General features: G+C 42.1%; 1 protein-coding gene across 1 annotated transcript in view; it reads left to right on the plus strand.

Annotated features, from left to right (window-relative positions):
* The window catches only part of LOC309545693 (uncharacterized protein), a gene marked incomplete at its 5' end in the record, with an annotated part of 101,172 nt that overhangs the window by 63,674 nt on the left and 23,296 nt on the right, over positions 1-14,202 (plus strand). The window contains 2 exons of the mRNA XM_082245029.1: positions 1,681-1,794; positions 4,139-4,263. Coding sequence (XP_082101155.1) covers positions 1,681-1,794; positions 4,139-4,263 — 239 coding nt within the window. The remainder of the gene's footprint in view (positions 1-1,680; positions 1,795-4,138; positions 4,264-14,202) is intronic.

Consider the following 14,202-nt stretch of genomic DNA (forward strand, 5'->3'; position numbering starts at 1 on the left):
GTGCCCCTCAAGGTCTAAATCCAGCACTGGCCACCACTCCTGGATATTAGTCTTGGCTGTAACAGGCCGTTGTGAGCTGATTGCTGTTCAATGGCTTTCTCTCTTGCTCTTTCTGCCCGCAGAAGGGTAAGAAGTTTGAGTGGTAACAAAACACTACCAATTTATATGTGCTGCTTTTTTATTTTGAGGCACCTCTTAGGGGGGCACCCTGTTAGTTCAGTTCCTGTTAGTTAAGTACTCTCTTGCAAGGCACCCTCCCCATGTTGAGAGCATGTGGCCTGGTATTGTTGGGAGGGGGATGAACCCCCCCCCCTCTTCTGGCCAGCCAGGTAGCATGCTAGGATCAGGATTCGTTATGGGTTTTAGAGGGAACCCCATGCTGTTTTCTATTGTTTATATTAGCATGGGGTATCTCCTTAACATCTATATCAAATCACATTTTTGGAGGAGACCCCATATCTTTTTTTTTTTTTTTTCTATAAGGGGCCCCCTAAAATTCCATATCACACCTTTATTCCAAATAAGTGTCTGTTATAGACGATAATAGGAATCCGGAGCTACTTGTTTATAAACAAAACAAAGCATTTGGGAGCTGTCATTTACCAATTAAAATGGCATTTTTCTTTGAAAATGTTATTTTTGCTTAAGTACATTGTATATATGTACCACTTCAAAGAAAGGTTAAGGACATCGTCCCAGCATGCTATTTGAAGGAATCGTGGATTTTTAATGTTGCCCTTTAAGTCTTTTTAGAAGCACTGCTCCTCCCTGAATGCTTTATTCCTAAAAAAAATATTTTGCATTGGTAGTGCCCAGTTCCCCATGCCCTTTGACAATCCCTTTCCTATAAGACTTAAAATGGGCAAAAATTTATAGAATTCATTCCCTATAGACTTCAATGGAGTTTGGGGAACAATTGCAATTTGCAAACATACACCCGCCTACTCTGTACTTTCTTCCCTGACTCACCTTCCACCATGAACTCTTTACAGCCAGCAGTAATCAGTATTGTTATCCTCTTCCTTTCCCTTCTTGTTTGATATTTGTATTGATTTTGGCACAAAAAAAGTTACTTGGAATACATAAAGTCATAGCAGGGTGACATCAGATGATAGAACTACATTATTGCAAAACAATATTATTGAGACATGATAGCATGTTAGGATCTATTGGATAGTTCCTCAGGATTCAGGTATAAACAAAAGACAATAGCCCAGATCCAATGACTCTCACTGCTGCCTCCTAAGGCCAGTGGGGAGAGAGAGAGAGCGGAGAGAGCAGCTTCTCTTGGGTACAGCTCTGGATCAAGATCGGGTCAGGTAAGTATAGGAGGGGGCTGAGGGGGAAGCTGAACACAGAAGTTTTTTTACCTAGACAGCTAATGCATTAACAACCACTTTACGTCCACTTTAAAGCAGATCTCCTTCTCTTGTGTGCTGCCTGCAAATTCCCTAGTTAGATACAAGATGGAATTATGAAATGGAAGAAATTGTCACTGAGCTTTGCAACAGTATTTATTTTTTATCATTTCTGTTGAATGCTGTTGCACAGCTGGCTGATTGGAAGGTTTTGCCCCCAGAGTCTACCAATCCAAAGCCATTACCTAGAAACAGTTGCACCTAATAATATATTTGATTTTAAAATAGTTCCTTTATATGATAAGATTTGTTTGCTTTGCAGGCCCAGAGAAACAAGATGAGTCTTGGTTCAACAAAATTGGAATATACACACGCAAGTTGGACTTTCTGAATTGTTGGAAAGGTGTGAAAGAAGATGCAACAGAGCTTGAAAGAGGTACTGTCATAGATTTGTCATACATTAGCATTGTTTAGACTTTTTCATGTTACATTTAGGGCCCCATTCATACTTATGCACTGAGATACTGCAAAGCACAGCAATAAACGTGTGGTACCATTTACTTTCAAAAACAACACACTAAGGCAACGCATCTGGGTTGCAGTGATCTGCAATGCACTATAACCCACCACTGTGCATTCTGGTGTGCTGTGTCTGAAAATAAGGTGCTCAGTCCAAAAACGTCAGCTGCCAGGAGCAATGCATCGGCATATTCTGAATGGATCCGAATATTTGTTTAAAGTTACCACAAAGCTGAATATTTTCTCTATTCTGTGCATAATGTTGTTCTTTAATACCCATTGCTAACCAACCATTGCTTACCATATTGCTACCAACAAACCTTGGACCATGCCCCAGAGATAAATAGTAGTAATAGTTACAGTCATGTATTGTATTGTACATAGATATAATCCTTAGAGCATCTATGTGACTTTTCTATTTAAATGCCACCCAGCTGACACCTTTAAGGCCTCATGCAGACTGATTTATTGTAAATTTTGTTTCCAGTGATAGGAAAAATCAGTGCTAAAAGCACAGGTTTAAAATGTTAAAAGACACAGGTTTTCAAGCGTGTTTAGACATGTTCAGACACAATTGGCCAGAATTGTATTTTATTCTGGCCATTGAAATAAATAAATAAACTCTCAAGCGCTAAACTCACATTGTGCTTAGGCATGTCTAGACATGTTTAGGCGTGTTTGCCATTTTTAATGCCCAAAAGCTACTCTCTTTAACACGATTTTTCTGCTTTGACTGCCTCTAAATGCTGCTGCTCCTAACCTCCTCTAAATGCCTATATGTGCATGGGCACACAGGCTTTTATTGAGGGGAGTTCAGGAGCTTAGGCAAAAAACACCAAAATGTCACTTTAGGAGCAGCAGTGTGCATGAACCCTTAGGATCAAAATTAGATTCTGTCTGTTATATAAAGGCACAGATGGAACCTATATATATTTGTGCACTTTATGGCATGATTGAATTTGAAGGAATACAAACCTTGTGATATGCTTACTCATTAAGTTCCCTTTCACACCTCATCAGTCTGCCTGTCAGTTCTTCAGGCAGACCCGATCAGATCCTCCATTAATCTCTATGGAGCAGTGGATGTAAACAGGCATGTGTCCGTTTACACCCATCGGCATCCAATCCAATCTGATCTGCTAAAAACAGACGGGTGGGGATCTGCTCCCCATCAGTCTAGCAGATCAGATTGCAGCTGGGTGTAAACAGATAGGCAGTCCGTTTACATCTGATCACCCATAGAGGAGAATGGGTTGTGTCTGTGTCCGCTCTGGATAGGTGGAGCTGATACGTAAAAGCCATCTACCTGCTCAGGGGAGATCAGCAGAAGAGATTCTTGCTGAGCAGGCAGACTCCTGGTGGGGTCTACCCCATGTGAAAGGGGCCTTATATGTAATTATTTTCAGTATCTGGTGAGAAAACCCTACAACTAGTAGTACCAATTAGACATGTGCAGAAGTGGAAAAATGTGTTTAGTTTCATTCAAATAGATTTGTTATGTTACTAATTTCATTTCATTTTGGAATTTGTTTAGTTTGGTTTTCGGAATTCGTTTAGTTTGTTTTGCGTTCAATAAATTTTGTTTCGCTTAGGAATTTTCTAACGAATTCCAAATTTTCAGAACGATTCGAATTCAGATCAGTCGAAAAAAGATTGACCAATTCGAATTATGTGTGAAGAATAGCTAGCTGGTTGCTAAGCAGCAGGCTGGGAACCATCAGCTGTCAGAGGGTTTCCCCACTGACAGCTGAAATGTAAATAAAACAATGTCGGGAATAGAAAATCCCAAAAAACCCCAGAGTGGGGACCCCCCCAATCCATACCATGCCCTCAGGGTCTGGTAAAGACTCAAATAGGAACCCTATGCCAACACAATTTTAAAAATTAAGTGGGGTTCCCCCCCCCCCAAATCTATACCAGACCCTTATATGAGCATTCAGCCTGCCAGGCCTGGAAAGGGGGAGGATGAGTCCCCCCCCCAAAGCATACCAACGCAAGATGCTTTGAGGTAGGGAGGGCGGAGCCCCCCTGCCCCAAATCCCTCCCCCCCCCCGATGTTAAGGACATGTGGCCTGGTATGGTTCAGGAGGTATCAAAGAATTTTGTTACTATTTCATTCAGAGATTCGAACACATCCGAATCTCCAAATACCCAAAAAGTAGTCCGAATTTGTATTTAGACCGAAACTAATTAAACATGTCTAGCAAAAATGTAATTTCCATTGATGTCTAATAACTGATATCTAAATGCTGATTTTGCAGACATTCATGAACTTCAAAATACTTGTTTAAATGAAAGTTGTGGTCCAAGTGAACTGGCCGAATGTGAGGAGAATGACGGACAGCCTTATATACCATATCAGCTGGCAAAGATGTACATAACCAAGGTTTGTATAGGAGAAAGATATCAGAATATCGAACTAGTGGAAGATGAAGTATATTAAAGTATATTGTAAACAGGTCACGCAATATAGGACTCATGAAATAATATTCGCAAATGCTCATATATAGTAACTTATGGTACTTACTTGATCTTACTGTTTACCAGTTTTAAATGGGAGCAAATGATGTAAACTGATTTCCTAAAGGCTCTCTACACTTTCAAATGTTTTCATTGTATTAATGAGGTATTCATTTAGTTGTACTCCCTGTGTCATTTGCTTGCCATACCCTGTAATGATGGGCTCACCTGTTTATAGCTGCAGTTTTTAGTGTCATGGCTGATAGTTTCCCAAATGTCCACGTATTCATTCACCTAGCTTGTTCCTAGGAACAAGCAACTTCTTGTTCTGGGTCACACAGCATCCAGTGCATGCCTTTTCATTTCTCTTTGTTGCATCACAAATGTGAGAGTGCTAATTAAATGAAACACATAAAGCTTTCACATCCACTTCCAGCATGGTCAACTCTCTGTGAATGCTGTCTGTTTCACATCAAATTTTTGCACCTGCACCAGTGCTAGACCGAGAGACCCATGTCGTTTATTCATGGGAAGTGTCAGTTCTTAGACTACAGACAGTTGTCATGCATTACCTGTGCAGTTCCGCATGACCTCATGTTTGAGCATAAAGAGAAACTTCTGACAGGGGAGTGTGAAGATTTAATCTACTATAGGCTTTGTATACAAAACAACAAATGACATCATATCTTATACAGGTAAAAAACACAATGTGCAGGTAGGAAGGTTTTTCTTTATGCCTTTAATGATATGGGTTACTACTAAAAAGGCTGCCTGCCCTTTTTGCTATTTTATTAAATTTAGCCTTCTACCTGTTACTGTGCTAAATGTATTTTTTATTTAGAGTCACTACTTAAGATGGAGTTTTATTTTTTATATATATTTTTTTAAATTTATAACTGCATAAACATCCACTGTTTAGTGCTGCCTGTGAAAATCTGGACAAACCCATGTGCCAGTGAAGGCTTCCCACTGTTTTTTTCACTTCATGATATGGTTGACTCCTTTTTTTGTTACTTTTCAAAATGATTGGGAGGGGCTTACGCTTCTACTTTGCCTAAATGACAGAGTAGTGACAATTTGCTAAACCTGTCAGAGTGGGCATCTGATACACAGAAACCCCCTGCTGGGACACAATGACAGCCTATGTGCAAAACTATAAAATACTAAGAAACTTAAAAAGTGGATTTGTTAGTCTGTATACAATAGTATACAATCTCTTGAAGCTCTATCAACAACTATGTGCTGCAAGAGATTGCCTAATGCAGTACAAAATTGAAGGTACTGTTTAGGTAATTTGGTAAATCTAAAAAATATTATGCAGATCAGAATGTGTATAGTCAGATTGTAACATATATGGCCAGCTTGAAATTGTGTAACTGCACACAAATTAGCTTAGTTTCTTACTGAACATAGCCATCAATTTATCTGACTTAAAGAACTAGTGAGCTGATAAAAGCTGTTCTGTAAGCATGCTGAAACCCTAAAAAGTAAAATTCTTAACGTCTACTTGTACTCACATAAAAGTTTATACCATGTTATTTTACCATGAATAATGTAGATTGAGCACTGCATTACAGAGAAACATGAATACAGTCATACATTCATGCATACGTATATTGCATTTCTATGGAGTTTAGAAAATAAGAACTGTCACATTTCAATAAAGACATTAAATGACCTGCTGCTATGGAAGAAACAGTGCAAATAAGAATAAAGAAATCATCCTATTAATATGGTTGTATTTATTCCTTCTTTATTCTTTTAGCTAGAAACTAATTTTTTCTAGTAGGTAAAACTGAGAAAAGTAAAGTATTTATTAGATTCTGAGATTACTACAAGGCTTGGCAAATATGCTTTGAATCTAGGAGCCAGCTAAAAAAGTTAGGAGCCAGTTTTTTGTAACCTTTTGCCTTCTGGATACTTCAACCCCTTCCTGCCCAGGCCAATTTTCAGCATTCAGCACTGTCAAACTTTCAATGCCAATTCAGGGGTCATGCAACACTGTACCCATATGACATTTTTTTTTTTCATTTTTTTTTTTTTTTTTTAAGATAAAAAGAGCTTTCTTCTAGGGTTTTTTTTTTTTTTTTTTTTTTTTTTTTGGGGAAATACATGAAAAAAGACTGAAAATTCAGAAAAAAAACCCCACCTTTATCTTTATTTCTGTTATAAAATATTGCAAATAAGTATTTTTTTTCTTCACTATTGTGCAGTGATGAGGCTTCACTGATGGGCACTGATGAGGCTGCACTGATAAGGCAGCATTGATGGGCACTGATAGGCAGCCCTGGTAAGGCTGCATTGATAAGCACTGTTGAGGCTGTACTGATAAGGCAGCATTGATGGGAACTGATAGGGCACTGATGAGGCTGCACTGAAAAGGCAGCATTGATGGGCACTGATAGGGCACTGATGAAGCTGCACTGATGAGGCTGCACTGATGGGGCACTAATGAGACTGCACTGATAAGACACTGATAACACTACACTTATGGACCACTGATGAGGCTGCATTGATAAGGCACTGATAAGGCAGCATTGATGGACACTGATAGGTGTCCACGCCAGCATGTCCATGGGGTAGCGGCCTCTCAGGATGCCCAGACCCAATTTGGAGCTGCAGTCAGAGCCCGTCCAGGGGAGGGAGGGAACTGGAGCCGAGAGCAGGGGGATCCCCTGCTAGGTAGTGTCCAGCTCGGGGCCATTGCTGAGTCCCTTCAGAGCTGCCGATTTGTGTCCAGGGGGTTTCCCAGACAGCTTCATCTACACTGCCTGGGATTTGTGGAGCCCTGGATTACTAGATCTACCAAAAGGTGTACAGAACAAGGGCCTACTTTAATACATACAAATTAAGTAAAATATTTAAAGTGTAAAGACTAAAGCCGACCTTAGATGGTTAGAATCGGACCAAGTATGGGCAGGCTGAATGTGCAATTGATCAACTTGGGTACAACCAGCCTGTCGGATTTACATGTGATTGTTGCTGTTGGCTAATATTGGAAGAAAAGAACACAGTGGCACTGCTGGAGGGATTACTAAGCACAAGAAAATTGCTCCATCTATGGCCAGCTTAAAACTACTTTTAAGCCCCTTTCACACAGGCGGATCGTTTAGATCCGCCTGTCAGTTTTTTTGACGGATCTGAATAGACGCCCCATGCATCTCTATGGGGCATCAGATGTCAGTGGAGACATGTCCGCTGACATCCGATTTGATCCGTCAAATCTGGACGGATGGAAACCCTATTTTCCATCCATCCAGCGGATCAGATGGGATCGGATGAGAACGGACAGATGGTCTGTTCCCATCCCATTCCCCCATAGAGAACAGCGGGGACCTGACAGCTGTGTCTCCGCACACAATGCGGAGAAAGAGCTGCCATCCGCCTGCTCAGCAGGGGATCGGCAGATTGATCCTCCGCTGATAAAAACTGAGTCCGCCTGATGGACTCCCTGTGTGAAAGGGGCCTTAGTATGTTGAGCATCAACAGTTGATTGAAGCAAATCATTTTTTTGTGAATCTGTTACAAAGTTTCATACCTAACAAGTAACAGCATTTTCTGTTGCAAGCTTACACCAGTAAGCCACTGCCCAATAATTAGTAGAAGCATTGCCAGATTGCAGTGTGTGCTTCTTCAGTTTGTCATTGTGCTGCCAATCAGGTCTATCAATGGCCAAAATGTAAAGGGTGTATGGCAACCTAAAAATGCTACTGCTAAAGCTGGCCTTACATGACTTTTTTTTTAGTTCAGCCAGTAGGCTGAATGAAAAAAACTGAACCAATTCCCCCATCCACTCAAATTTAAAGTAGCAGTGGGAATCCTCCCTGCTGTGTCATTGTATTCTGACAGCGGGAACTCCCCCACAGTCAGAATACACGGATCAGCACTGCAGCAGATTGGCTGAGTGAAGCAGAATTTTTTCAAAAAGCCCATTCATGAGAAGTTGATGGTTAGATTGAGTTTTAATGAGCGGCACCAGCCATAGATGAATGGAAATTTGGCCAGTCCTTCCTAAATCCGCTGAATTTCAATTCATCTATGGCCAGCTTAACTGATGTATATTCAGATTTACATTTGCCAGCAACTTAACAGTACATTCAGTCTGTACCCAATCAGGCAGGCATATTACATAGTTGTTAGTAAATCTAAGGTAGATTATACAATCATGTTATGTGTGTGACCAGTTCAAGTCCTATTTTTAGTACTACTGTGAAAGCTAATGAGATTGTGAAGGTGAAAAACAGTGACCAGAAATAGGCCACCTAAAAGTCATTTTTGCAGAAGGGAAAATCAATAGGTGGTGAGTATATAGTGCAAACCTAAAAATGAATATATTTAAAATGTTTAATTTGCACAATGGACAACCATATTTTTCAGTTTAAACAAGCATGAATGCCTAACACTTCAATCAACTGAACACATTCATGAGTGCTTTTTTCATTGCTTTACTTCATTTTAAGTAAAATAGAGTCTTAAAACATTAGTAAATTGTATTTTCATCCTTGAAAATGTCACAAATAAAAATTGAGCAGAGCAGCCCTAATCCTGGTATTCTGGGGTGCCCCGGCGGTGCTTCTGGTCTTCCTCTTCATTGGGTGCCCCCACGGAAAGCCGTTTTGCATGGGGGCGCCCATGCAGGCGCGTTCTCGAGTCCTGCTGCTGCTGCGTCTATTGACACAGACAGCGGAACTCAGTCCCTGGATTTGATTGACAGCAGTGGGACCCAATGGCTCTTGCTTTTAATCTGTCCAATGAGATGAGAGACAGCTTCTGGAGCCACTGGGCTCGTGCACGGAGCTGGAATAAATGAGCTTAGGTAAGAAAAAGAAAAGGAGAGGTCTGGAGGGGCGCTGCAACAAAGATTGTTTTCCACCTTAATGCATAAGAATGCGTTAAGGTGAAAAACTTTGAGACCTTACAATCCCTTCAACCCCCAGCAGGTCTGGAGGGGCGCTGCAACAAAGATTGTTTTCCACCTTAATGCATAAGAATGTGTTAAGGTGAAAAACTTTGAGACCTTACAATCCCTTCAACCCCCAACAGTCTTTAAGTTCCAGGTAGTAAAATACTGAGAACGTTCCAGTGCCCAGCACCGTAATGCTACTCTGCTGCACAACTAGTGCCCAATATAGCTGGCAGGCCACATGCAGAGTGCCGGTAGGCCACATATTGGGCACCAGGGGTCTAAATAAACAACAAAACACCACTATTTTTATTTCAGTGTACTGTTGGGTCAAGGTACAGGACAGGTGATCATTGAAAAACGTAGGAGAGCCCATCATTTGCCAGCAGCTCCTGCAGGGATAGTGCTACAGTATCTTCTAATTATAGACATAAACTATGGCAGACTTTGCTATAATAGTATGGTATCACAATTGTAAGAAAAATATATTTCTCAATTGTCAAAGTATAGTAATGATTGGTATTTTCTGAGCCAAATCACATAAGATCAGTTTGTTTGAGCTCTATGGATTCGTCAGTTGTGTTTACACAACAATAACTACATTTTAATATAATTGATAGTATGTAGGAGGAAAAGAGACATGTCAAGGTCTTACCTTGCCCTCCTGTTGGCAGCCATCTTGGACATGCGCAGACTGCTGCCTCTTATAAACTCTGATTGTATTATCACTTGCCTGCTGCCTGGGTTTCGCACAGTGATGATGCTGCACACCTGACTATATCTATCACCTGATGGGTTGCAGTCCTTGCCCTTGCGTTTGTGCTGCCAGGTGCATCTCTGCTAGCAGTCTTCTGTTCTCTGTGTTCCTCCGTGTATGACCTGGCTTGGCTGACGACTCTCCTTGCTCTTGACTCCGCATTGGCAGACAACCCCGCATCGGTAGACAACCCACTTCTCTACTCGACCCCGGGTTGGATGACTACCCGCTTCTGGACTTGACCCCGACTTGTTCCTGCTCTCGCTTCTTCACTCTTGCTGTGCGTTTATTGTTGTTTTCTCCAAAAAACTGCTTTATTTCACCTGCATTCCCTTGTGATCTGGTTTCCTGGCACCCTGACAAGACAATAGAATTGTGAAATTTCTATGCTTTTGTAAAAGAAGGAACATTGTGGATGTGTGCTTTGCCCACTGAATACATTATTAAACTGAAATATTATCCTTATGCATTTGTAAACTAAGGTAATCTAGTGGCAAGTGTTGGTATTGAATCATGATTAATTATTATTTATTTAGATTATTATTAATATTATTATTAATATTATCGTTATTGTTATTTACAGACAACACTGAACCTCAGTCAGGCTCGGTTCACACTTGTGCGATGCGGGAAGGCTGTGAATTCGCAGCCTGTTCCCGCATCGCATCCGCACATCTGGCAGTTCACACTGCCATATGCGATACACAGGGGGTGTCAATTAAATGTTAACGACACCCCCAGTTTGATCGCATATCGCAGTGCGATCTGACAGTTTGCACAGGATCGGATCGCACTAGTGTGAACCACTGTGCGATCTGATCCTGATGCGGCTGAAAAAAAGGGTCCTGTGCGTCTTTGGTGCGGATACAGTGCGAATTCAGCCATACAAATTATATGGCTGAATTTGCATCCGCACATGAGATAGCATGTAATGAAGGAGCAGTGCGCTCAGAAATTACATGCGATCTCGCAAGCCGCACAAGTGTGAACCGGCACTCACTGCCCTGAGGGTCACTCTCACAGTTATTAACCACTTAAGCCCCAGAGGATTTGGCTGCTCAAAGACCAGGGGGTATTTTGCGTTTCGGCACTGCATGACTTTAACGGACAATTGCGCGGTCAGGCGACGCTGTAGCCAAATACAATTTACGTCCTTTTTTTCCCACAAACAGGGCTTTCTTTTGGTGGTATTTGATCACCTGTGCGATTTTTACTTTTTGCGCTATAAACAAAAAAATAGCGACACTTTTTAAAAAAATAACAATAATTTTCCCTTTTTTTTATATGAAATTCCCCCCCAAAAAAATGTAAAAATCAAAAGTTTTAACATTTTAGGCCAATTTGTTTTCTGCTACATATGTTTGGTAAAAAAAATCGCAATAAGCGTATTTTGATTGGTTTGCGCAAAAGTAATTTTGTTTACTAACTACGGGAAAGATTTTTGTAATTTTTATTGTTTTTTTTTTTTTTAACGAGTAATGGCGTCGATCTGCTATTTTTTTTTGCGGGACTGCGACATTGCGGCGGACAGATTGGACCCTTGACTGACATTTTTGACACTTTCGGGGTACCAGTGACATTACTACAGTAATCAGTGCTATACATATGCACTGTTACTGTAAAAATGACACTGGCAGGGAAGGGCTTAACTTTATTTGAGATGCAGGGGTTAAATGTGTCCCTAGGGGCGTGCTTCTAACTGTAAAGGGGTATGGCTTTTCATGTAACCACAGAGACATAGGATCCTACATAGCAGGATCGTATAGTCTCTGCAGTTACACCAGGGAGAATGACAGGCGGCTTTGTTTACATCAGCGGCGTGCCTTTCTCCCTCTGCAGCGGACGATCGCGAGTGACCGGCGGACATGGGGTCCGCCGGTCACACGCGCGGGGATGTGCAGGATCGAGCGGGGCAGGATACGTCACTTTGCCCAGGAGGGGCTGACCGCCGCAGTAAATGTACTTGCGGCGGTCGGCAAGTGGTTAAGAAAATGCAAATTGGGATAGAAACTAATGATGACCAGTCAATAGTGTTGAGCGAACACGGACTGTATTATTCATGTTCGTACCGAATAATTGGATTTTTGTCACCCGAACACGGACACTTTACTGTATGTTCGGGTAAAAAATCCGTGTTCGGTCGTTTTATTTCCGGGTTTTGCATGTTTTGGCGCTCTTTTCATGGCGGGCTTTCAACAGCCAATCAACAATCGTTTAACTGGTGTGCCTTAAGCTATCCCAGCCATGCCTGCAAATGTATGAGTAGCTGTGACCAAGTCTTTATAAGTTCGAGGCAGCCGCAGCGGCGTCATTCTGCTGCTTAGCTCAGGGACAGAGCACACATACGTGCTGGCTGCTGATTAGGGAAAGACAGGCAGGGAAAACGAATTGGTGTCCGGATAGAATTTAGGGTCAGGTCGGAGTGTTTAGGCAGGGCGAGTTGTAGGCATTTTAGGGATAGAGTCTGCTGAATTATAGGGTCAGTGTGTTCTACAAACTACAATCGATATTGCTGTGTGGGGTGGGGTCTGCACTTAATCCTGATCTACGATCTCTTCTCAATCCTGTTACGGAGAGGCTGCTGCTGAATTATAGGGTCAGTGTGTTCTACAAACTACAATCGATATTGCTGTGTGGGGTGGGGTCTGCACTTAGTCCCGATCTACGATCTCTTCTCAATCCTGTTACGGAGAGGCTGCTGCTGAATTTTAGAGAAAGTGTGTTCTACAAACTACAATCGATATTGCTGTGTGGTGTGGGATAGGAGATAGGCAGGTGATCCAGATCCATTTTTCTGTGTGTGGGCTGCAGTGAACACAATCTTTTTGGGGTGCAGTGAACACAATCCTTTTGGGGTGCAGTGAACAAAATCTTTGTGGGGTACAGTGAACACAATCCTTGTGGGGTACAGTGAACACAATCTTTGTGGGGTGCAGTGAAGACAATCCTTGTGGGGTGCAGTGAAGACAATCCTTGTGGGGTACAGTGAACACAATCTTTGTGGGGTGCAGTGAAGACAATCCTTTTGGGGTGCAGTGAACACAATCTTTGTGGGGTGCAGTGAACAAAATCTTTGTGGGGTACAGTGAACAAAATCTTTGTGGGGTACAGTGAACACAATCTTTGTGGGGTGCAGTGAAGACAATCCTTGTGGGGTGCAGTGAACAAAATCTTTGGGGGGTACAGTGAACACAATCTTTGTGGGGTACAGTGAACACAATCTTTGTGGGGTGCAGTGAAGACAATCCTTTTGGGGTGCAGTGAACACAATCTTTGTGGGGTACAGTGAACACAATCTTTGTGGGGTGCAGTGAAGACAATCCTTGTGGGGTGCAGTGAAGACAATCCTTGTGGGGTACAGTGAACACAATCTTTGTGGGGTGCAGTGAAGACAATCCTTTTGGGGTGCAGTGAACACAATCTTTGTGGGGTGCAGTGAACAAAATCTTTGTGGGGTACAGTGAACACAATCTTTGTGGGGTACAGTGAACAAAATCTTTGTGGGGTACAGTGAACACAATCTTTGTGGGGTGCAGTGAAGAAAATCCTTGTGGGGTGCAGTGAACAAAATTTTTGGGGGGTACAGTGAACACAATCTTTGTGGGGTACAGTGAACACAATCTTTGTGGGGTGCAGTGAAGACAATCCTTTAGGGGTGCAGTGAACACAATCTTTGTGGGGTACAGTGAACACAATCTTTGTGGGGTGCAGTGAAGACAATCCTTGTGGGGTGCAGTGAAGACAATCCTTGTGGGGTACAGTGAACACAATCTTTGTGGGGTGCAGTGAAGACAATCCTTTTGGGGTGCAGTGAACACAATCTTTGTGGGGTACAGTGAACACAATCTTTGTGGGGTGCAGTGAAGACAATCCTTGTGGGGTGCAGTGAACAAAATCTTTGGGGGTTACAGTGAACACAATCTTTGTGGGGTACAGTGAACACAATCTTTGTGGGGTGCAGTGAAGACAATCCTTGTGGGGTGCAGTGAACAAAATCTTTGTGGGGTACAGTGAACACAATCTTTGTGGGGTGCAGTGAACACAATCTTTGTGGGGTACAGTGAACACAATCTTTGTGGGGTGCAGTGAAGACAATCCTTTTGGGGTGCAGTGAACACAATCTTTGTGGGGTACAGTGAACACAATCTTTGTGGGGTGCAGTGAACAAAATCTTTGTGGGGTACAATGAACACAATCTTTGTGGG

The sequence above is a fragment of the Pelophylax lessonae genome (assembly GCF_965119305.1).
Source record: "Pelophylax lessonae genome assembly, chromosome: 1".
NCBI lineage: Eukaryota > Metazoa > Chordata > Amphibia > Anura > Ranidae > Pelophylax > Pelophylax lessonae.